General features: G+C 37.7%; 1 protein-coding gene and 2 long non-coding RNA genes across 6 annotated transcripts; all 3 read right to left on the bottom strand.

The window, feature by feature from the left end:
- Positions 1-637: 637 nt before the first annotated feature.
- On the bottom strand, positions 638-4632 carry LOC133731527 (probable catabolite repression protein creC). Its single transcript, XM_062158891.1, has 11 exons — positions 4253-4632; positions 3793-4119; positions 3593-3701; positions 3408-3501; positions 3004-3091; positions 2808-2891; positions 2460-2556; positions 2290-2377; positions 2068-2173; positions 1885-1977; positions 638-1582 (listed from the first exon to the last, which is right to left on the bottom strand). The coding sequence occupies exons 1-11, from the start codon at positions 4487-4489 to the stop codon at positions 1049-1051; spliced, it is 1857 nt and encodes a 618-aa protein (XP_062014875.1). The 5' UTR covers positions 4490-4632; the 3' UTR covers positions 638-1048.
- A 3219-nt stretch (positions 4633-7851) lies between these two features.
- On the bottom strand, positions 7852-11877 carry LOC133731936 (uncharacterized). Of its 2 annotated transcripts, none has more exons than XR_009856867.1 (7): positions 11553-11877; positions 11362-11465; positions 10412-10819; positions 9873-10100; positions 9510-9715; positions 9099-9296; positions 7852-8152 (listed from the first exon to the last, which is right to left on the bottom strand). It is a non-coding gene; the product is annotated as an uncharacterized LOC133731936 (long non-coding RNA). The 2 variants fall into 2 exon arrangements; XR_009856866.1 differs by having other exon boundaries at positions 9510-9608.
- An 8064-nt stretch (positions 11878-19941) lies between these two features.
- On the bottom strand, positions 19942-21880 carry LOC133732820 (uncharacterized). Of its 3 annotated transcripts, XR_009857336.1 has the most exons (4): positions 21145-21880; positions 20621-20669; positions 20334-20351; positions 19942-20185 (listed from the first exon to the last, which is right to left on the bottom strand). It is a non-coding gene; the product is annotated as an uncharacterized LOC133732820 (long non-coding RNA). The 3 variants fall into 3 exon arrangements; XR_009857335.1 differs by lacking the exon at positions 20334-20351 and having other exon boundaries at positions 21145-21876; XR_009857337.1 differs by lacking the exons at positions 19942-20185; positions 20334-20351 and having other exon boundaries at positions 20358-20669; positions 21145-21446; positions 21591-21880.
- Between the last annotated feature and the right edge of the window lie 1582 nt (positions 21881-23462).

Genomic DNA, 23462 nt, shown 5'->3' with positions numbered 1-23462 from the left:
ACCGTATGTAAGAGTTGGAGGAAACTAAACAAAATTATACCTTTGGATAAGAGTAGTTTGTTTAGTTTCATAAGATCTAAAGTAATACACCGACTAACTTCTCCAAACTCTTTTAGAAACCGTATGTAAGAATTGGAGGAAACTAAACAAAATTATACCTTTGGGTAAGAGTAGTTTGTTTAGTTTCCTCCAATATCTTATTTCCGGCATCTAAAGTTAAAGTTAAATTTGTAGTTAAGAATTGATAGGCATTTGGAAGTCAGGTGAGAATTGGAGGAAACTAAACACATTTACCTTAAATAAGAAGTAATTGTTTAGTTTCCTCCAATATCTTATCTCCGACTTCATGCTCATTTAGAAGTCCCAAAGTACCAAAAGTTGAAGTCCCTAGTTGTTCCTCCATTTAAAAGTTGTATGCAAGAGTTGGTGGGTACCAAACAAATTCGCGGAGTACCACAACTTGTTTGGTTTCCTCCAATGTCTCGTCTCCAACTTCTAGAGTTCTCAATCAGAAAGGCTTTTGCAATCTCATATCAAGTATTCTATTTCAGTGATTGTGTTATTATAATGGATATTATACCACTGTTCCTCTCATTTTATGATCAGTCAATAATTCCTAAAAGAAAAGTAATAGCAATAGTGAAAACTACACAAAAACTGATTCTTAGAAATAAATTTGAAAATATTTTGGCCCTGCAGGGACAAAATAATGGCAACTTATGCTTATGCATGTATTTTCCTTTTGTCATATAGAAATTTTTCTGAGTCACCATTAACCGAAAGATATGTGAGTTGTAAGTTGTAAACCTACCCTTAAAGATTCCTAGAACCACTTCACCAGTTCCCATATATATGGTTACTACACTTACATATGCATCTCTCTCTCTCTCTCTCACTCTCTACAGTTGTTACCATTGAGCTAGATTAATACCTATGTGCATAGTCATCGACTGAAACAAACTCTGACCTGGCATGCATACATATCACAATCTGAAGGAAACATGTGAGTTGAAGTGCCGTAATTACAGGTTCAAACTGCGATTCAGCTCTACGGAAGGTATCGGTTGCTTTTTGAGAAGTCTTTATAACTAAAGGCACCACCTTTGCCCGTCGATGGCTGTTGCTCCTTTGAACTAGCACCTAGAAGAGCTTGTGAGTTGTTTGATTTACTTTCAGGCAATGGGTAACCCCTCAATGATTCTGAGTAACTTTTTCCTGTCGGTGGTAGTTGGTCCCTCAAACTAGCACCTGGCAGAGCTTCTGAGTTGGTGGATTTACTTTCGGGTTCGCCTGGTCTCATCCAAATTTTTACATGCCCTTCCCAAGATGCAGTGAGAATAGCTTCCTGGGTAAAAGCTAAACTAGACAGGGGCTCGGTGTGAACGCAGTGAGCCCCTAGTGGGGAGAGCTTGGGAACATCCCGCATGCTTGGAGCAGGTTGGAGAGTGCCAACCGGGTAACTGCTGTCCCAATGGGATGACTGGCTACCAGTGCTGAATGTTGGAGAGCCACCAACTGAACACCGGCGAAGCGGCACTACAATCTCATCCATGGAGAGTTCCCACAGGAGTAGTTTTGTGTCCTGTAAACACTCATATAAGTAAATCAGGAGTAGCAAAACACGCAAACACAATACTTCAAGGACAGTTTTTAGCCATACATGCTGATCAAATACTTTCTTCCACAACAATTCAAGTTATCTTGAGATCACTCACCAGCAAGAGAAAATAAGAGATAAGCAGCTTAGGTGTGTGGAAGACTGGAAGGTAGTTAACATCCAGAAGGCTAATTAACATAACCCCTTACATGGTTTAATTTGTAAACTCATGGGATGTAATTGGTCTTTTTCTTTTGAGAGAGAAGAGATAGGGGAAAAGCAAATACCTGACCAACAGAGCCAAAGCGATAAACAAGATTTTCTTCTGTGCCATCCGAAGTTGGTGATGACCAATGTGAGTCAAAAGCCACACCACTAACCTGCAAACATCAAAGCTAAAAGGTGTAAAATGTCCTTGAATTATGCTAAATCAAAACTTAACATACTCATATAGTTCAATGAAACTGTACCCATGAGTTATGTCCTTCACCCCAAGCTACAACCTTCCTATCTTCCATGCTCCATACTGTAACAAGATCATCTTCCCCTCCAGTCAAAACATATTTTCCATCCGGACTGAGAAGAAACACGTAAACATTCACTATGAAGAAAAGCAGTTTGAATTGATATGCAAGGCTTGACCAAGCATTAGATATAGCAATGGAGGATAAGTAGTTATTTTAACTTTTTACCTCCAAGTACAACATAGAAGAGAACCATAATAACTCTTGCCGCCACCTATCAGTTGTTCTTTTGAGTAGTCAAATACTCGCAAGTACCCTACATATAACACCTAATATCAGTAGCAACTAACATATACACTCAACCATAAAAATCACAAGCCTAACAGTTTGACAACTACCATCTCTACCAACTGTAGCCAAATATGTCCCATCCGGAGAGTAAACAATGCTGTTTATTGAACCTTCACAAATATGCCATCTGGAAATTGGATTACTCTGCAGATAAAATATGAAAACACCATGATAAAGATGGCATATATTTGTATCACTGAATAAGCTTTAGGAATGTGACTAGCCAAATTGCAGAAACTACATCACAGTATCGCAGAAGCAGCCAAACAAGAATGTGACCAGATGTTGGTTACAATTGGCAGCAGCATTATTATCATGATGCCAAGATTCTGAGTTTGGTTGTGTGTAACAATGAAATACTTAATACATGCAAAGAAATTTTGTAGTGATATTACCTTACTGGATCTTGCATGATACACTGAAAACTGAGCAGGATCCTTTATAACTGGGAAAGAAGTATCACCAGTACTATCCTTGCCCTAAAATAAATTAAACAGACTTCAGTTCATGTAGTAGGGCAATAAAAGCAAGAAAACCAGGTAATAGAAGGGGTAAAAAATTATTAACAAAACACTGAACAATAAGGCTCACCTTCTCATACTCGTACAAGTTTCCATCAGCATGAGCAGCAATAAAGGTACCATTGCCTTTGGGAACCCATGCAATACTGGTACAGCGACTGTTATAAACAACCAGTTAGTTTTCATATTGAGAAGGCTAAGAATTTGGATTAGTTCCCCTAATTACACCAGAAAAAGACTAGTTTGCTAGCTGGTTTGAATCTCTGGTACGAAAATGACACTGCACAACCTGGTACATGGAACTTCAACTCCACTTCTGCAGTAAGTTCTAATGTTTTATCTACCTTGTGCCATAATTATTACACTTCATTTTCTAACACTATCAAGACAATAACTACCGAACTACAGCATAGTTGATAATCTCGATTCTCTATACAAAGGCATAAGCTTATAAAACGAAAGAACTATACTTGCCTGGTATTAACAGAACCCTCTTTGTTATAATGCAGGGCACCAACAAGCTTCTTCCCAGAATCTTGCAATTGCTGTCTCAAAGAGGCTGAATAAACTACAACACCACACACATGCAAGCAAGTTAGAAGCCTCATCTTCCCAAATAAGCCATATTACACACAAACTACAAAGAAATTCATTCTTACTATCTCCAGAGCTCAATCCAATAAGCAAGTCATGCCCATCCTTGGCTTCCGAATCAAACGCGTGACACACCGGATTCGAATTACTAAAATGCAACGCTTTAATAGGATCCTACACAACAAATTCCCAAAACCCAATTACATAAACCTCCCAATTCAAAAACCCAAATACACAAACATCTCAAAAACACACCCCACTTTACCTTATCTGGCGAATTGAGGTCGCAGATGTATATAGTATCTCCAACATTGAACACCAAGAACGACCCTTTACCGCCGTGACTCGAAGTCGGCGACGAATGGGCCCCATACCCATTGGACCCTAGTCCTCCAAAATGAGTACTCCTACTACTTCCATTACTCGTCTTACTACTCCCACCGCCCAAATAACTAAGCGCCTTGCTCCCATTTCCAGCCCCAACCCCCAACAGCCTCGCCGCCGCGTGGCGCACACTGCCGCTGGCGATGTTCCCGGGGACCGGCCCCGGCGCCGCCTGGTTGGGCCTCTCCTTCAGCTGGGCTAGCGTGACCTACAATCCACAACCAAACACTGACTAATTCCGAGTCAACAGAGCGCCGGACAGGGCCGTGTTTGGGAGAACCTAAAAAAAAAAAAAAAAATCGAAAGTCACAAACGCCTGTTTTTTTTTTTTTTTTGGGTACCTGCGAGATTGTCTTGGCGTACGAATAGGGCAGCAGATTCGCCGGCCGCGTCTTCTCCGAGTGCAGCTTGTACCGCCCCTCCGGGGTCTTGAAATACGCCTTTATCAGGGACTGGGTTTGCCCACCGGACGACGACGTCGTTGCGCCCGATGTCGTCGCCGCCGCCGCCGCCGACGACGACGTTAGATTGACGCCGTTTTTGGTGCTGGCGCTGCTGTAACCGTTGTTCATGTACATCGTTTTTTTTATTTTTGTTTGTCCGGACTGTGTTTCTGAGTCTTTGACTGGTTTTCAGTTTCTCGGTTTGGTTTTTGTTTCTGTGGAGATCGTGGGGGGGGAAGGATCTGGTGCTTCGCGGTGGTATTGGGGGCTCCGGTGAGATTTGGAAGTGTTTGGGAAGTGTGGGGTCCGGTGCTTTAGTTTTGGTCTTTGGATTCTGGAAGCGGGCGTTGACTTTGGAGGTTGGACTTTTGGGGAGACATGGTCAGTATTGCGGACGGTAGGAGTGGGGCCACGTGTGTGCTTGTGAAAAATAGAAAAAGATCCGGCGTGCTCAAAATAATATTTTAAATTCGGTCCAAAGTTTGGACTCTAAAATGTGCTAGATTCCAATTTAATAGGTTTTTGCCTTTGGATGACTCTACTGAAAAATGAAAAACCAACATGAATGAATGAAAAAAATCAAATTTAGTTGGCTTGGGAACCTTTGACCAAAATATATGTGTGGATGCTTTTTTATTTATTTATTTGTGTATGACTTCGTTTGTATTTTGTCATTGGGTACCATAGCTCTCAATGCTTATTGAGGTTGTCACGATGCTCCTTTACATCTTCAACAAAATTTGTTTTTATCGTTTTGAACACATGGTTGAAATCAATCTTTTCATTTCTTCAATAAAGAAATTCTAATCTAGCATAATACTAACTCAGTTTTCTAATCTAATTTTTACCACTTGAGCTAATTCTAGGCCAGTGTTGAACCAAAAGATGTTGATTAGTATTGTCACCCATGATCGTAAGATATGAATGAACTTGCAAAATACTAAAATCTCAAATTATTTTTTATGTAGGACGAGATTTTAACAATTTTCAACAAAGAATATTAAAAATAAAAAAGAGTTGTCATAATGATTTGAAGAATGAAAATTTGTATTAAAATCGGCTTTCTAATGGTGAAATTGCTCATGGATGATTTTTTTTGGATTTGTTGGGTTTCTCAAGCGAAAACTAAAGTCCCAACTAAAATACAGATTTGGCGTAATTCAACTAGTATCTAGAATTTCATTTATTCTTTTAGTTAAGTGGATTTCCTTGTTGTAGTCTACAAGAAATAGATATTTACTTTTCTTTATTTACATTTTCTAGTTCTATTAGATCATGATTAGAATTTGGATGCCTATATAAGTATGAGTCATGCTTTGTATTGAATAGTTTATCATATCAAATTCAATAAAGATTGAATAAAAATCAACAAACGTTTGTTAACCAATTTTATTACGTGATCGTCGTTGCGTCAATTGGTATTAGACTATTAGAGCCACAAGACTTTAGGATTTAGGCCAAAAGATGTCGTCTACATAATCTGATTCGGCATTTAATGTGTTTTCAATTTTCTTTTTATTTTGAGATTATATTTTCCTTTTTTGTTTAAATTGTTTTATTACTTGGCACGACTTTTCAATTTCTTATAAGATTATAATTAGGACTTGGATGCCTATATAAGAGCAACTCCAACAGCTTCCCTATATTTTGATTTTTCTCCACTTTAGGGAAAAAAGAGCCTCTTTTGCTCCAACAGATTTCCTATAACTTTCCCTATTTTAGGGAAAGTGAGGAAAGAGAAAACCAAATTCTCTATATTTACAGCAATCTCTAAAATTTTAAGGAAGAATATGGAGATTTTAGAGATTGTTATAAAATAAGGAATCTGTTGGAGTTGGAGAAGAAAAAGATGCTAAAGCTTTAACTTTTGCTTCCTTATTATACATAAATTATAGGGAAGCTGTTGGAGTTGCTCTAAGTATTAGAGATGCATTGTACTATTGAATAGTTTATCATGTCACATTCAATGTGCAATTAATTAACAACTTGATGTTGTTGAATAACCACATAGTTTTTAAAGACCCTCCATGATATCATAAATTTCAGCAACTACGAAGTTTTAAGCAATCACTATTTTTTTTCTTTAACATGTGCTAGAGGACCTTCCATCATTTCATAAATTTCAGGAAGGAGAACAAAATGATACCAATATATATAGCACCAGCTGCAATATATGGTAGCAATTTGAGTTTCCTATAATAAATCGTATAATGGCCCAAAGAAAGTAAGTTCCCTACACAGAATACTACACTAACGATGCTTGTTCGCTCTAAGTACACAAAAAATCAAAGTACAGGGAAAACCAAATTGATGCTGTTAATACTCTACTCTTATGTGGTGAAACGTTATATGTAAGAACCTTTCAATGAGTTTCCTCATTCAACTTATCTAGCAAAGCCTTGCTCATAGTAACATAAAAACCTTCAGCTTGGGCTTCTTTCCCGAGATGGACTGCATCACCATGAGCGATGATTTCTTCCTCGCAGGAGACGATTTCTTTCCCTTATAGGGGACCTGAGACAATAGTTTGGAGCTTGAAGCTTCTATAAATTTGGTGAAACTTCCAACATAGCAATTTTGCTGCCTCTTCCTAGCAAAAGACTCAGCTGGCTCTATCATAACTAGAATTGGTGTAACCACACCCTCCAAAATACCATAAAGACCAAACAAACGATCTGGCTCTACCAAACACTACACCACAAAGTTAATCAGACGACAGTTCTTGAATTGTCGTCTGAGTGAAAAAGCTGCTGTTGTTTGATTGACTTCACTCAGACGACAGTTCAAAACTATTGTCTGTGTTACACTCAGACGACATATATAAACTCATAACTGTCGTCTGAAAATTACCAAACTATTTTGATTTGGATAAACTATTGTCTGTTAGATATTCAGACAACAGTTCATTTAATGATTGTTCAAACACATTATATTACCCCAACACTTTTAAGAGAACTGTGTTGTGCATAATGAATCTCAGACAAGCGGAACATGTACTACGTGATGTCTGAAATAAATTTCAGACCACACTGTTGAGAAACCTCTGTTGTCTGAAATGAACCTCCAACAACATTGCGTCATTTTTCTCAATTGTGTGAGATGCATTAACAATAACAATTCCAAAATGGAATATGTCATCTCACAGAACACTCAGACGACACATTTTATTGTTTTCAGTTGTACTTTATGAACCTCATTCAACAATTTATTGTTATATATGATAAGTGAAATGAATCTCAGACAACATTGATTTTGTTATATATGTTGGCTGAGATGCGGGCAGACAACATGAGTTTTGTTATATATGTTGTGTGAATAGAAGCTCAGACAACATGAATTTTGTTATATCTGTTGTGTGAATAGCATGTTCATACAACACGTATTATTTGTTTCTTTAAGTATGTGTTGTCTGAGTGATTCTCAGACAATAGACGTTTGACCTATATTTGTTGTCTGAATTGGCTTTGCACAATTGGTTGCAGATATGAAATTTCACGTCCAAAACATATCCAAAATACCACATTGTCATAGATTACTGCTATTTGTTTCATACATTGCCATATCCAACACATTTACAAGGTTAATTACCAAAATAAGTCCCTAAACCCAACCAAAAGTAACCTCAATATATCAAGTCTATCATATATCAAGGTTACCAAAATAAGTCCCTAAACCTAAGTACTAACCAGCTAGACGCGATACTGCTTACATATATGTTTTAACAACAAATTTTGCCCACTCTGTTCTGACTGCATCAATATGGTGTTGCGTATATGTTGCCTTCTCTCTTTTCTCCCACTGAAACATATTGGTTTGCACTTAGTATTCAGAAAACTATCCAATAATCCATGACTATATATAAACTGATCGAAAACATGCAAAGTAGTCCAGAACAATGCAACCCAGCAACCACAATTTCAATAAGCATACCTTCAGAGAGCAATATCAGATGACAATATTCCAGCGAACCAGTTTAAGTTGGTAAAGTAGAAAACAACAACATTCACATTCAATATCAGATGACAACTAGTTGCAGCAAATCAATGTCATAATGCATATTGTATCAGAAGTAGGTATGATGGTCCTCGGTGTCATAGCAGGGATGAGTAGACATTCTCCAGTTTATTAAAAACTTCATATTTAACAACAGTGAGAGAGGGAGGATAACAGTTTATCTGACCTTGTTAAATGAAATAAATTTATCAAACCCCAAATCCCCAACAAACCATATAAGAGAAAACATTTAAAATCCATCTTCAGGAGAAAATATAAGTTATAATAGATAAGAACCTTTGTTTATAAAATATAACAAAATACTTCTCATCTAGCATATAATCAGAGTGGAAATCAAAATAACGATGGTGCCACTGTAACTGTGGTTTATAAATTTATCATGACAAACTGCACCATTTAGAAATAAACAAAAAGTAGTGGAATCACCAATTCGAAGGCTGCATTTTAGAGTCAAGTACATTCAAGTTGAAAATGTGAAAATTCAAAACATAACATGACAGATTCAGGATGACTATGATATAGTGTACAAGTAAACCAAACAAGTAATAGAGGAACCACATTTCTTCCTATAAAATTCTCTACCAAAATAAATTGGAGGCAACGAAAAAGTATAAAGGGAAACATTTTCTTCATAATAAGTGAAAGTAGTGTGAATATTATTTTCCACATTTTAGATATCAGAAAACCCCAATCACATAGAATATGAAGGTAAAAGATTTTGGTAACTTACAGAAATATGTTTGTTCTGTTTATCCATCCAATGCATGAGTAGTTGTCCTCTTATGCGCCCAACAGCTTCAAACCACATACCCTTAACTTTAAGTAGTGCATTCTATTGATGATACTAAGTGTTTCACTCTGAGCAAAGGTGGTGTCAATACGACGAATACTTAGTTCCATGAAAAAGCGCTTAGTGACAGATCTAAACCTGTAAATCATAATCAGCAGAAAATACATTAACTCCACTTAGACAGCTTGATTGTATTGGAAGGTAAACCTAAGATGTGAGGTAGACTAGAATTGCCAAATAATTCTTAAGGTAGACCCAACTTCATCAAATATAGGTGATAAAAACATTAGTGTAGCAATTATAACGAGAAGGGTATTAAAAGAGACAGAATCAGCATATTGCAACTCTTACCACCAGCAATGTATGCACGGAAAGATACCCTATACTCCTTAAGAGCTACTTTATGTGAGATTTCTTTCCATCCCTTGGGGAGTCAGACTAAGCTTATTACTGCCAAAAAGATAGCCAACAATTGAAGTGCATGTGGCATTGATATCAAGTTATCAATATATGAAACTTTGGAACAATGATACAAAATGTGTGCAGCAACCAGTTAGCTGAAAGACGAGAGAGAGACATGAACACACGCATATAGTCATTGTGATGCATATAAAGTATATAAAGTATATTAATTAATTAGACAACATTATATGTATTCATTAACCAATGACTTAATGTAATTCAGATAAAGAGATTTGTAGCTAGCTAAAATACCTTGCTGAATAGGGCTTCATCAACTTGATAACTCTGATCGATCCTTTTTGCTTCATTGTGGGTTGAGCTCCCAAAAGGGTGCTTGCAGTAAGCAAATTTCATGGCCATTTTCTCAATATTTTTGACATATTTGCTGGTCCAAATAATGTCCTCAAGGTACTCGAGGTAACCGTCATCCTGAGAGACTTGAGCTTTAGACTTCATAAGTGAAATCTGCTCAACTTCACCCTGATAAGTAATGAGAAGAAAACAGTTAATATGCTGACACGATCTGAGGTTCTAGATAATCCGAGGTTCTAGATGGTGGAGCATAGAAAATGACATTAGGACTCCAACAACAGTATATATAATTATGTAAGATGTGAAATATTTATACTTAAAGGTAGACCTCCAACTTCCTCTTAAACATTGATACCTGAAGAGCAAAAGTAAGCAAATCTAGAACATCTCCACCAGCGAGCAATCCCACCGTACTAAAACACATAAATAATTAAAAATGAACTACGCTTTTTGGGAAATTAGGGTTTTTGAATACTGACCCCCATTTTCTAATTCGAGCAGAGGAGCTGTGCTTGTCGAAGTGAATGACGCCTTCCAAGGGTATATTCTCGCCGCTGACGAAGATAGAACCCCTTGACCTGGAACCTGTGTAATTTGTGATATCCGATTGGTTAAGTTGGAGAGCAAATGCGGATTCCATAGCTCCCCCACCACCACTAACTTAACCAAACAAGTCCAAAGAAACAAGCTTGAGCATAACCGTATGAACCACACCCACAGACGCGTCCTAGCAATCACCGGCAATGGAAGCTTGTCGCACTGGATATGTACACCCTCAGATCTAACCTCCATTCCTCTTTCACACACAAATCGCACCCAATTCAATGCAGCTCATGAAATCACCCAATCTCATAACTGCATTGCCAAATCCATAAACCACTATGCAGCTGTTTGAATGCACAAATACAGAAAAGAAAATTACAACAAAATAAAGTATATAGACAAAGGCTCAAAATGAGTTAATCACATCAGATTGGACAGAAGAAACTGCAGTGGAATTCATATTGTCGATCCCATGCATTTTCTGTCATATTGTAGTTCGATAGAAGTTTATTACATAGTAAGGAAAGCTGATTCCCAATTTGACTAATAATCATAATAGTCGAACACTGGAATTCAATGTTTCTTCCAACGTCTGCTTTCTTTTTCTCATAGGATCTTCTGTCATCTATTATATATATATATATATATATATATATATATATGACTTCTGGAGGTTGTCCTGTTCTGGATTTCTAACTTTCTACTCTAAGAGGCACCACCAGAGAACATAATTATATGACTTCCCGATCAGAAACACACATTTAAACACTTTTTTACGCATAACTACAGCAGGTACAGACCCAGTAAATATCTTTCGAACTTCCAATCAATAATGAACAAAAAATTTCACAAAATTTACTGCTAAGAACAGGCAGATTTTTCCAACCTTGAAGAAGCTGAAATCCAGAGCACGATTTTTGCAAAATCGAATAACGGAAAGCGCCTCTTTGCACTTAATCGCGTCCTCGTCTCCGGGAGAAATCGACAGAACTGCGATTAGGTTTTCAAAAACAATCAAAATCGCGAAACACAATCAGAAATTTCAGAAATTGGAGAACTAAAGGGTCGAAATTGGACCTTCATCTGCGACTTCGACAGCTTTCTCCAACTCCAGTTGCTTCTATTTCGCACTAGAGTCTTCTCTCTCCTCTTCAATCGTTGCTTGAGTGGGTCTGCAAGTAGTTTGCCGATCTCTTCCTTCTTCGTTTCTCTCCTTACTTCTGCAAATTACATGTTGTGCCTTGCTGTATCGGAGGTTGAAGTAAGAAAAACCCACTAAGAGTGAGAGCGAGGGCAAGGCTGAGAGGTTCGTTGAGGGTGAGAGGGTAAGGGGGATTGAGTGTGAGAGTGATGGTGAGTCAAAGCGAGGCTGAGAGCGATTTGGGAGGGAGAGTGACCTAAATTTTTAGCTGAGGGAGGGGTTTTTTTTTTCACAAAGGCTAGGTTTTGAGTGGACAAAAAATAAATGTAAATTAATTTTTGTTTGTTTTTTTTTTTCCTTTTTCAGACAACAGATGTCCTTATTAGTGTTGTCTGAAATCTCTCAAATTTATCAAATGATGATGTGTTGGATGAGTAGAAGTGAGACGACAGGTTTAAAAATCTGTCGTCTGACTAACTCAGATGACAGCAAAAACTCATGTGTCGTCTGATGACCGTCGTGTGATTAAGTTATTCTAGTAGTGAAAAGAGATTGGGCCTTCAAATCCTCACATTGCCAGCTCCTAGGGGGAGGAAAGATGAACAGAGCCAGAACGTTTCCCTAACGACCAAGTCGTTAAAGGAATCATAGAAGGTGGTGGAGCAACCGGAGTGGCTTAGTGCGATCTAACAACAACAATGTAGATATAAGGTTACACTTGATGTGTTGACATCCCTATACAAAGCATTGAAGAAGCCTACAAAGTTCATCAAAACTGATCTCGGAGAATTTCAGGTAATTGCATCTCATGCATAAGCACGGGATTGCAACACATGTTGCAATCCCCGAGTCAGTCCTAGTCAACCCTACGTTTTTGGGAGTCCAATTTTGGAAAGTATCTTTTGGTTTTTAGATTTTATTTTACAAAGATATTTTTCAACTGATAAAATAGTGCTTTTGAAGTCCTAGGTGATTTAGGATTTGTTTATTTTAATTGGATATCTTTTATTAAAAGATCTTTCCTAGTAGGAGTCCAATTAGGATTAAGTCTTAATTGTTGAGAAATATTTATTTTCTCCTCAATATATTCAGAAAAGCAGCGTTGATTGTGTAGGGATTTTGATGCAAGAATTATTGCGTGTCTTGCTTGCTTAGAAAGAGTTCCATAGGAGTCCATGAAACACTTGTTCCGTGTCTAAGTGTTTCATTGTTCATTCATATACATGCATTGATTCTCTCGAGATCAGTAGAGAAGATTGGTGGTGCAAGTGGAGCGATATTTGCATATCGTTCAAGTGAAGAAGAAGGTCAAGATTCAAGACAAGCACCTTTCTAGTGAGTCTAGAGATTGTAGCCGCATAGAGAGCTATATGTGTTTGTAAAGAACCATATCCTTCATCAATAAGTTGATTGATTTTATTTGGGTTCTCAAGAGTAAGAGCCCCGCAGTGTTTTTAATCTCAATAAAATTGAGGTTTTCACTGCGTAACCAAAATTGTGTTTTCTGTGTGAATTTTTTGATTTATGCCCAGTAAGGACTGCAACGTGTCTATCAATCCCCGAAACCCAGAAAAACGTTTCATCCAAGTATTTTCACTACAATACATGACTATTGGGAGTCAGGGGCCAGGATGAGGGGAATGGCATAAGTAGAGTTCATAGGTCCCACCATAGTCCATGCAAAGTACCCTCAAAGCCCCAGGCGGAGGCGAGACTTTGGGAGGGAGAGGTGTAACCATCGGTCGCACCATAGTAGAGGCACCAGCACTAGCTACCACAACCACTCTTGGGGGAGGATCCCGACAACCTACAAATCTCTGCACTAATGAACCACAAATATAGCACAACCCACGCACATTCACATACTCAAAATCCAGTTCCTTAGCAAAAGAATCAAATACATGATACATATGTAAGAGGAAAAATTATTATCCAGATATATAACCACGAGAACCTGGACAGTCTTATCCGTCGTAGCCTACGCTCATCCACATGCACAATACAATCCAAAACAGATTTGACTATACAAGGCCAAATCATAGTTATGAATGCTGACAACAAACCATTGATATAAATGTAGACCGGAAATCGTTTCAGCAACACCTTTGTAATTATACTAATCCCATTATAGTTAGCCAAAAAGATCGTGGCAGATCGGAAATACCACATGCTCTTGGCCAACACTCTCTGCTTGTGTCCAAGATAGATGAAACGAAAAAAAAAAAGTTCATTGAGTCATTCCCAGACCATCAGACCGCGCTCCTAGGAGATTAAGCGATGAGGTGGAATGATGTTCGGGTCAGAGGAGATCAAGTGGCATTAGGTAGTGATAAGCGGGCTTCGCCGCATCGTCAAGCTCAGGTTTTTCCAGAGCATCGTTGCCTTGAAGAGCCAGCGCTGTCTTTGGGCATGAGGTTACATCCTCGATGACCAACATTTGGTTTGGATTTGAAGGGGGAGATGAGAAGAAATGAGGGTGGAAGGAGTAGAGAGGATAAGGGAGAGGAAAATTGAAATAGTAGCTGAGAAGAACAAAGTATAGCCAATGATGGCTACACAAGAAAAGGCCACTGATCACATGATGTGATACATTTACATGTTGTGTCTTTTTACTTACTAACTATATTTACATGTTGTGTCTTTTTACTTACTAACTATGACATATCATGTGAGACACTTGCTGAACGCTTTATAAAAGTATTGATATTTGTTAAGAATTGAGAAAATAAAGACAATATGTATCATAATTGATAAACTATTTTTACTATTTGTTTTAGGGAGTGAGTCTCTAATCATATGCCCCCTATGATTTAATTGAGACCAAAATTGAAATGACATTATGATGGTGTTAGTCATTGCTTATTTGTTAATGCTTCTACAAATATTGTAACTCTTGTTCACCTAGTATAAAGAAGGACTAAATTCTGCTTACTACCCTATACTTTCAAGGGTTCATCAGTTCAGTCCCTGTACTTCTAATTTAATCAAAAAAGTCATTGCACTCCTCAACTTCATCAAATAGATCCAATCTGTCACCACTCCGTCAATTTTCAGGGAAAATTTCCAAACTACCCATCTGCTTTCACAACACTGACGCGTCGGCAGGCTGCCTAGCGATGGGTAGCTAGTTTGGGAATTTTCTCTGTTAGAAGGTCTCACGTCAGCATTTTAACAGCAAAAATTGACGGATTGGATCGATTTGATGAAATTTGAGAGTGCAATGACTTTTTTGATTAAATTAAAAGTGCAGGGACTGAACTGATGAACCCTTGAAAGTACAAGGTAGTAAACAGAATTTAATCCTATAAAGAAACTCCTTTGTTAGGCAGTTAGACTAATTAATAGATTTTTGTATGACTGTTCTAAATATAAAATTAAAATATGTATAAGTTAATGAAAAAGTAAAGGTATTTTATGTATTTTGGATATGAATTTTTATGTATTTGAAATATAATTGGTGATACAATCATACCAGGTTACAAAACTATGCACTAAATTTTTCCATAATATAATTGAAAATGGTTTTTTTTTTTTTTTTTTTTTTTTTTTTTTTTTGTGTGTGTGGAGAATTCATTTATTTGGTCAATTAGTAACTTTAACGAACTACTTCACTAATTCTAGATATCTATTTATCTATCGATCTATGTATCTATATTATAAATCTAAGCGCTCATTTAGTGTCACAGACTTTACCAAAATGTAGATTGTCCAAAATACTCTTTAGAATACCTTTTGGCTAGAAATTAAAAACTCATAATGAAATCATCTAAAATATTTAGTAAAATAAAAGGGGCATTAAATTTGAAGCTCATTTAGTGTCATAGACTTCACTCATTCAGACCTTTTTTTTTATTGTATAGAGGATGAAAACTCTCTTCCCACCTAGCTCTCTCCCTGCTAGGGTTTGTGACCGCCGACCTTCAAGGGTGATGGCTCTACACCTTCTCCATGCCTTGTCCTTGAAGATCTTTGTAGGTTTAGGCCTACTCTTACTTCTTCTCCTCCTTGTGGTGGATGGTGCAGCCGTTTGCCCTATCTTGACGGAGGTTAATGGCGATCTTCATCGTCATGATGGATTTCGGGCTGGGATTGGATCATTGTTTGGGGATGGTGATCAAGATGGGGAAGACTTTGCTCCTGGTTTCTTGAGTTGGGATGTTGGCGACCATGATTTGCTCTTGGTTTTTTCAGTTAGATCCATGGACTTTGAGGCAGATTGGTCGACGACATCAGTTGATGGTGGTGATGGCTGGTGGGTTCCGGATATGCTGTGTAATAACCTCATTTTCCATTTACCTTAATTATTGAATTTTCTGGTTTTGGCACTAGAGTAGTGATGATTTCGTTTTTTTTTTTTAAAAAAAAAGAAATCTGTGAGGCGTGTTGAGCAACAGTGAAGCAGTGCTTCTGCTTTACTTCTTTTGTATATTGAATGAGAATTGGTGGAAGGCGGTAGGCAGCACAGTGCTTCTGCTTTAGTTCTTTTGTAGTATTGTATGCGATTGTTGGAAGGTGGTAAGCAAGCACAGAAGAGAAACAAAAAAGAGGAAAAGAAATTCCACTCTCTCCCGTTCTCACGTCCGAAAACAACCCAAAGAACAGAGCAAATTTCTCCAAGATTTTTCTCGCTCCACAGGCCATCGATCGACCCCAGACCACGTCCCACGCCTTCGCCTCCTCCTTGCGCAGCTGCCAGTGGTAGCCTTTGGCTGTCTCTTGAGCCGTACACGGCGGTGGAGCACGAGGCCGGTTTACCCCCGTTTTGATTTCAAGCTTGATATCTCAAGCTACCAGTCACCACTCCTCACCAAACTCCATCCACAAGCTCGCCTCAACGTCCTGAAGCTCCCAGAAGTGGCCTTGCACGGCGGCGCTACTCGTGGTGGCGGCTGGAAGCCAGACCCGATCAAATCGAAAACCGAAGCTTCGAGCAATATATCTCGCGCTACAGGACGTTGTTTTGAGTGTTTCTTGAACTGGTGAACTCAGAGTGAGGATCTGAACAACTTTCCAGAAGGTATCGAGGCCTGAAGTTGCAGTTTTTACGTCGAACTAGGAGCTCGCCGGTTTCTGGGTTTTTCCGGCCAACCGACTGGTTTGAGGTAATTTCTATTCCTTCCGGTCATTTTCAGACTTCGTGCTAGTTATGAAAGTTGTCAAGCATGATGAGAGGAAGAAGAGCAGCCCGGCCCCGACACCATTGGTGGTGGTCGGCGGCGGCTCTGCCACTAACTCCGGCGGCCCTTTCCGGCCACCTCCGGGGATCAAAAATATGGTTTCTGTACATTTTCAGATTCTATATTTCAATACGATCATTTTGATATATTATACACAATTTTTGGATATCATATGATTTAGTTATGAATTTTACGATTTCGATCGATTTCGATCGTTCGATTTGTGATATGTGAAGATCGGACCGTCCGATGGACTTGTAGTTTTGATATGTGATCTTATGACTGTCCCAGTGGCTTTGTGTGGTCATGGGCGAAGATCCGACCGTTGGATCTTCGTATAATTGCTAAACAGTGATTAGGGAGGCGATTCGTGAGAATCCGTCCGTTGGATTTTCGTATTAATTAGCGGAGATGTTGGTAAGGACGATTCAGGAAGATCTGACCGTTGGATCTTCGTGATGATTTTTGGAGGATGATCCTAAAGGCGATCTGTGAGGATCCGACCGTTGGATCATCGTTTAATTTCGATCCGACCGTTGGATTGTCGTTGATTATGTTTTTGAGTTATTGGCTAAGTTAAGGTCATGTCTGATTAGGTGATTGACGGTTTGATTTGGCGGACGATTCGTGAAAGTGTATTTTGAGCTGTTAAGAAGACGCAGCGGGAATTTAGAGGTGAGTAAACCTCACGTGGTTCATATTACGAACCGAATAAATTTAATTACCTTATTTTGTCGTAATTGCGTGAAAATATTTATGAAATAAATATTTGTTTTAAAATCATATGGACTTGATCAACTACGGTCCATGGGTAAGTAAAATGATTTTTACTATACAAATGAATTTCTCGGTTTATTGCATGTGAACTATAGTTGGTATTAGTGATTATCCCTGAGCGGATAATTACGTATATATATATTTACATGATTATATGTGAATGGTGTGACATTGAAGAGTGTGGAATTGGGATGATTAAATTATCATGAATTGACATGTAACTTACCATATTTATATGTGATGAACATGATTGATGAGTTCTTGTTAATATTCATGATTTACATTGGAGGATGTATAGAGTTAGAGAATGTAGGATTCTGAGGATGAGGTGTCCGAAGTTCGACGGTTAAGGATAACCGGAGTGTTTGTGTACTGAGGACGGGGATGTCCAAGGTGCGACGGTTTATTATTAACCGAAGTTGTGTGCTGAGGACGGGGATGTCCAAAGCGCGACGGTTTATTATTAACCGAAGTATATGGTGCTGAGGACGGGGATGTCCAAAGCGCGACGGTTATAGTGTTAACCGAAGTATTTTTGCCGTTGCTTGACCCTAGGCCAAGGTGTCAGAGGTAACGAGGCAGTTAGAGCTCTAACGTGTTATGGGATGGGACCAAAGTGGTGATAGTGTTGTGAGATAGGACCAAAAATGGTGATAGTGTTGTGTGATAAGACCAAAGTGGTGATATTGAATGGGTTTGACGTTTGCGTCGTGGATGTTGAGATTGTTGGTTGTGTTGTTGAGTTATAAGAATTGTAATTTAAAATCAACAGTTCTTTCTTGTTTACTCATACTGGCTGTAAAAAGCTTACCGGGTTTTGTGTTGTTGCAACTCCCGGTACACTATTCAAATTGTGTAGCGGGAAATCCTACAGGTCAGGAGAACCAGGACGGTGATCGGGCTGCTTAGAGTAGTGTTATGTGAATTACAGCATTATATTGTGAGGTTTGTTATGCTCATTTAGAGCTTTGCAATTTTACTTTGTAAGAGTGAATTGTAATAATTAACTCGAGGTTTTCGAGTTTTTGTGTTGAGTGGCGAGTGGTGTATTTGTTTGTGAGAAAAAAATTCAGAACGTATTTGTATTAATTGTTTATTCATGTTTCGGATTTGAATTGGTTATTCAAAATTCGGGGCGTGACATGCTGGGTCGTGTCTCTGACGGCGAAAGCTATTTAGGGGTTCTGGGCTACAACGGTGGTTGCACTGCATCTGGGTGTTGGTCGCAATCCTCTGCTTGTGCCGGCGCTGGCAGCGACGATGCAAACTGGGACAAGGCTACCCTGTTAAAAGGTTTGGATCCGTTAAGTGGTGACGGTGACAGTGATCATGTTGTGGGGGTGGACGACCAAGTTGTGATAGCGGCGTTGGCGACATTGATGCCGTTAATGGAGATTCTATGCAGGTTATGGTTTCCCATGGTTGGGAATACTGGGCTTCAAGATGGAGACTGGGCCTTCCTAGTGTAGGTTTGTGTCTTCTTAACTTTTTTGTTTTTCTTTTTTATTTTAGTATTGGGCCTGGCTTCTTTTTTACAAAAGCAGGCTAGGTCATTTTTCATTTTTTGTGTGGTGAAGATCGATGAGAGACAAGCTGCTTCTTCGTTAATTTTATTTATTCTTGGGGTAGCTTAGTTTTCTTGTTTTTGCGCTTATAGCAAAAATGTGGGTGTGCTAGGGGTATGCTGTGTGTAGCATACTCGTGTGAGGGCTGTGCTTGTGTAGTTTACTCTATGTAATGGCTTTTCTGACAGCCCCTTAGGAGCAAGTCATTTTTGTATTACTTGCTGAATTGCATAATGGATGACCTTTTCAACTCAAAAAAAGTGTCATAGACTTCACCAAAATATAGATCATCCAAAATGCTAGGAAAATGTCCCCAGAACCATATTTGACAGGTGTTTTGGACTCTAGAATGACCTAGTCCCTTCGAAGGATAAATGTGTGGGAAGATTGGTCGAGATTCCACCATCGGTATCGGATAAAAGGATTGCAGCTTCATGCTACCGAGCTAAAGTCTAGTTAATCTCAACCTTAACATTTATATACCATTATACCCCTCGAACAAAGCCTAAACTATTAAATGAAACAAGAGAAATCTCACTAATCCCAAAAGATTGGTAGGTTGGTAACTTGGTTCGGCCACCCAAATTTGATTTTCACTAGCTAAGACCAAAATGTCTAGCCATGTTGGCTATTGGGATTTGGTTGATAGAACAATTGCGGGATAAACTATAATGCTGTGTTTGTTACGGGGGACTATTATCCCCCACCTTATTTCCTATAATAGTCTAGGACTCTTCTAGCCTGGGATATGCTATGTTAATACATGATCCATGTTTGGTACTGCTTAGGACTAAAGAGCAGAATACTCAAAATAGTCATATCCCATGTTTGTTTATGTATTGGACTAAAAGTTCACATGCAGCAAAATAATCATAGATTGAGAAGAGGAACCACAATCTGCATACTTGTAGTTAGTTTTTACACATTGACAAGTCCACCTATTAATACAACACAGCCTGAGATAACATGAGCAGGTTCAAATCGATAATTTTCTGCTACAGCCCAAATTGGTTTTATAACTATACACTGCAGTTTCCAATTCACTTGTAGCTGCATAACAGAATAAGTAACTTAGAATAAACAGAATAACATGTAAAAGTAATAACATAACAAATAACCAACATTTTCCAAATTAAGATGTCATAAAATAAATTGAAAGACAGTTATAACACATAAAAGTAAACCGCATCCTATTTACTAGCTGCTGCTGGTTTCTCTTCAAGTCCATCAAGTTGACCAAGCAATAGTGAATAGGTACAGCAATGACAAGCAGAAGGAAAGATTTAGTCCACTGTAGTTGATGAAACGTATAGATGATTTATTATAGCACCATAACATGTAAGCTTTCTGTCAAATAAAAAAGAAGGCACCAGCCTGGGGGTTGATTGGAGGTTACAAATCCTTTAACATAACTATGAATCTCACAAATAGAATTGCATCATTCTGACAATCCAACTATACAATTGTTTAGAGACTAGGACTAACCTTGAAGGACATTCTTCCCTGCTTTGAGAAGCTTCAGTGAGAAATCAACCTGCATGAGTTGGTTCATATCACGTACTTGATTACATCTTCACATCTATATAGCTACACGGTATGCAAAAAATATCTCCGAAAGGGCGTATCCCACACACCTGAATACATCTTCTCGTCTATATAGTTAGTTCATTATGTTTTCCTTTTTCCATTTCATCAGAGTTACAATTTGGATGAAAATGTATTCTCAAAAAAAAAAAAAAAAAAAAAAAGGATGAAAATGAGGACAAGCAAGAGACCATTAATACTTCACACACATTATAATTAGTTCTACATTCTGCTCGTAGGGTATAACCAAACACTTAAAACTAAGAGACCATTACTTCACAGACATTATACTATTCCTGTAATCCACTCATCCGAATAAGATCCTCTTACACGCAAAATGCTAAAAAGACTACAAATTTCTACTACCAAGCTTCTGTTTCTATGATTCAATAAAAAAAAGAAGCAAGCTTTAGTATTAGCTATACCTGAGCTTGGCCAGCTAAAACCACAGCAACACCAAGAATTGAACTATCTGCAATAATTTCCTCAAGACCCTGATCACCCCATTTGCATTCTACTCCTGGAAAATGTTTCCCAGCAATCTCAACTGCACCTGTAGCAGACTCCTTGACCAAAAACAATATTAAATCTATGATCAAACTATCCAAATCCAGAAATATTAAATCTATGACAAAAACAGAGACGTTGTTAAAAGAAAAAAAAAACCCAGTCTTGAAATTGATCAATTCTTACCAAATCAAGCTACCCAGACACCAATTGTTACAATCTATAAACAATTGTTAATAGAAAATCAATCCATAGTCTTTAATTTAACAAATCACAGTAGATACACCAGAAGCTCGACGGGGTCGAAGGGAAGAGGGAATCAGAATCAAAGCAAAAGGAGCATGAGAGAGAAAAGAAATTGAACCTGGACGAGTAGTTCAAGGAGGATGAAGCGCGATCGAGAGATGGAGAGACGAGGCTGAAGCGCGCGAAGGGATGGAGAGACCAAGCTTAAGCGCGCGAAAGGGATTGAGCGTTGCTGAAGCCCTTGCTTCCAGAGTCCTGTGAGTTTTGGGGGTTCTGTGTAAGAAGGTCGGGAGCGGATGCGGGGACTCTCTTATCTCATTTAATTGAGTCCCCATATCTGCCAAACGTAGGACAAGTCTAATTTCATTATATAAGCTAGTCCAATCCCGTCCAGTCCCACGAAACAAACACAGCCTAAAATTCATATATTAGCCGGTTAAACTTGCTATTTTGCGAGCCTTGATTGTCATTAATGGTTAAGAATTTTTTTTTTGCTACAACGCTTTTACTTCTATTTTAGAGAAAGAGAAGAAAAAAAAACTTGGTTGCCCAATATTTATTATTGATTTATTGTAACAGAGAACGAATATAATGAAACTTATATTTAGTTTTGATGTTTTCTGAGAAATATATATTATGAAGAGCTGCTCACCTAAGGGACATTAAGGGACAAGTGCATCTGAGAGTCGAGGATAAATGCACAGTTTTCAGTTGTTATAATTTCAACATTTAAATTTAATACATGTGATTGAGATCCACTTGTCCCTCACAATCTCTTAGGTGAACAAGACTGATAGATTATGTCACCACATTTTTAAATTTAAGAAAAAAGTAAGAACTAGTCTCTTTATATGTGCTTACCTACATGCTTATTGGCTTCTTTTAATTTTCATGTTTTTTTGTTAATAATAGTTTTTATTCTCTCAAATTGCAAGGGAGTTGAAGACTTTCACGTTTTATATCTTTGTATTTTCTTTTTCTATTTCTTTATATATAAAGTTAAGAGGACAGTTTTTGAGGGACAATAAGGGATAAGTGAATTTGACGGCTGAGAATAAATGGATCGTTTTAAGTTGTTATAATTTATGCCTTTAAATTTAATACATGTGGCTGAGATCCAGTTGTCTCTTATAGTCCCTTAAAACTGTCTTTTTTTTTTTTTTTTTGAAATACCCTTAAAACTGTCTTTAGGTGAGCAAGATTGATATAAAGTTATCAGTTTATCCTTTATATATTATATTTTTTATTCTTTGAGTTTTCATAAATCAAGCGCATTTATGGAATTTTGAAAATTTAACTCTAAAATTTTATTGGCTTAATTAATAAAAATTATTCAAATATCTAAGTACATTATATTAGGCCTACATCCACTTTCATTCCACCCACTCATTTGTTTCTACATAACTATTGTCCTTAAATTGTATTAGTCATATATCCAAAGTCATGTGGTTGTATTAGAACGTTTATCAGAAAGTCATTTTATATCTAATTGAATAAAAGTTGCATTTTAATTGAACCAAAGTTATATTATAATTGAACCAAACTTACTACATTTATAACAAATTTACTACATATTTGTTTTATTTAGAAAATATTGTTTGCTCTCCACTACCTTTAACCAATATTAACCCTAATATATATATATATATATATATATATATATATATATATATATATATATATATATATATATTGAAATAAATGTTCATTGCATTAGATGACCAGTCAAAGGCCAATAAATGTTCATTGCATTAGATGACCAGTCAAAGACCAAAGTCTACATACACTTAAAGACAGAAACAAATGACGGGATAACAACCAAGCTCTTATCTAAGTCCTGCAAACTCATTATAAGTCAATTTGAGCTTGCTTTGAAAGTGAACCCATAAACAAAGAGCAACTCTGTGTCTTCTGAGGAAAAATCATCTTCTAGCCCTCCATCCACCAAACACGTAATTGTGGTACAAAAAGAAAGCTACTTTTCAGTAAA

This window comes from Rosa rugosa, chromosome 2 (genome assembly GCF_958449725.1).
Source record: "Rosa rugosa chromosome 2, drRosRugo1.1, whole genome shotgun sequence".
NCBI lineage: Eukaryota > Viridiplantae > Streptophyta > Magnoliopsida > Rosales > Rosaceae > Rosa > Rosa rugosa.
This window is presented reverse-complemented; position numbering and strand designations above follow the sequence as displayed.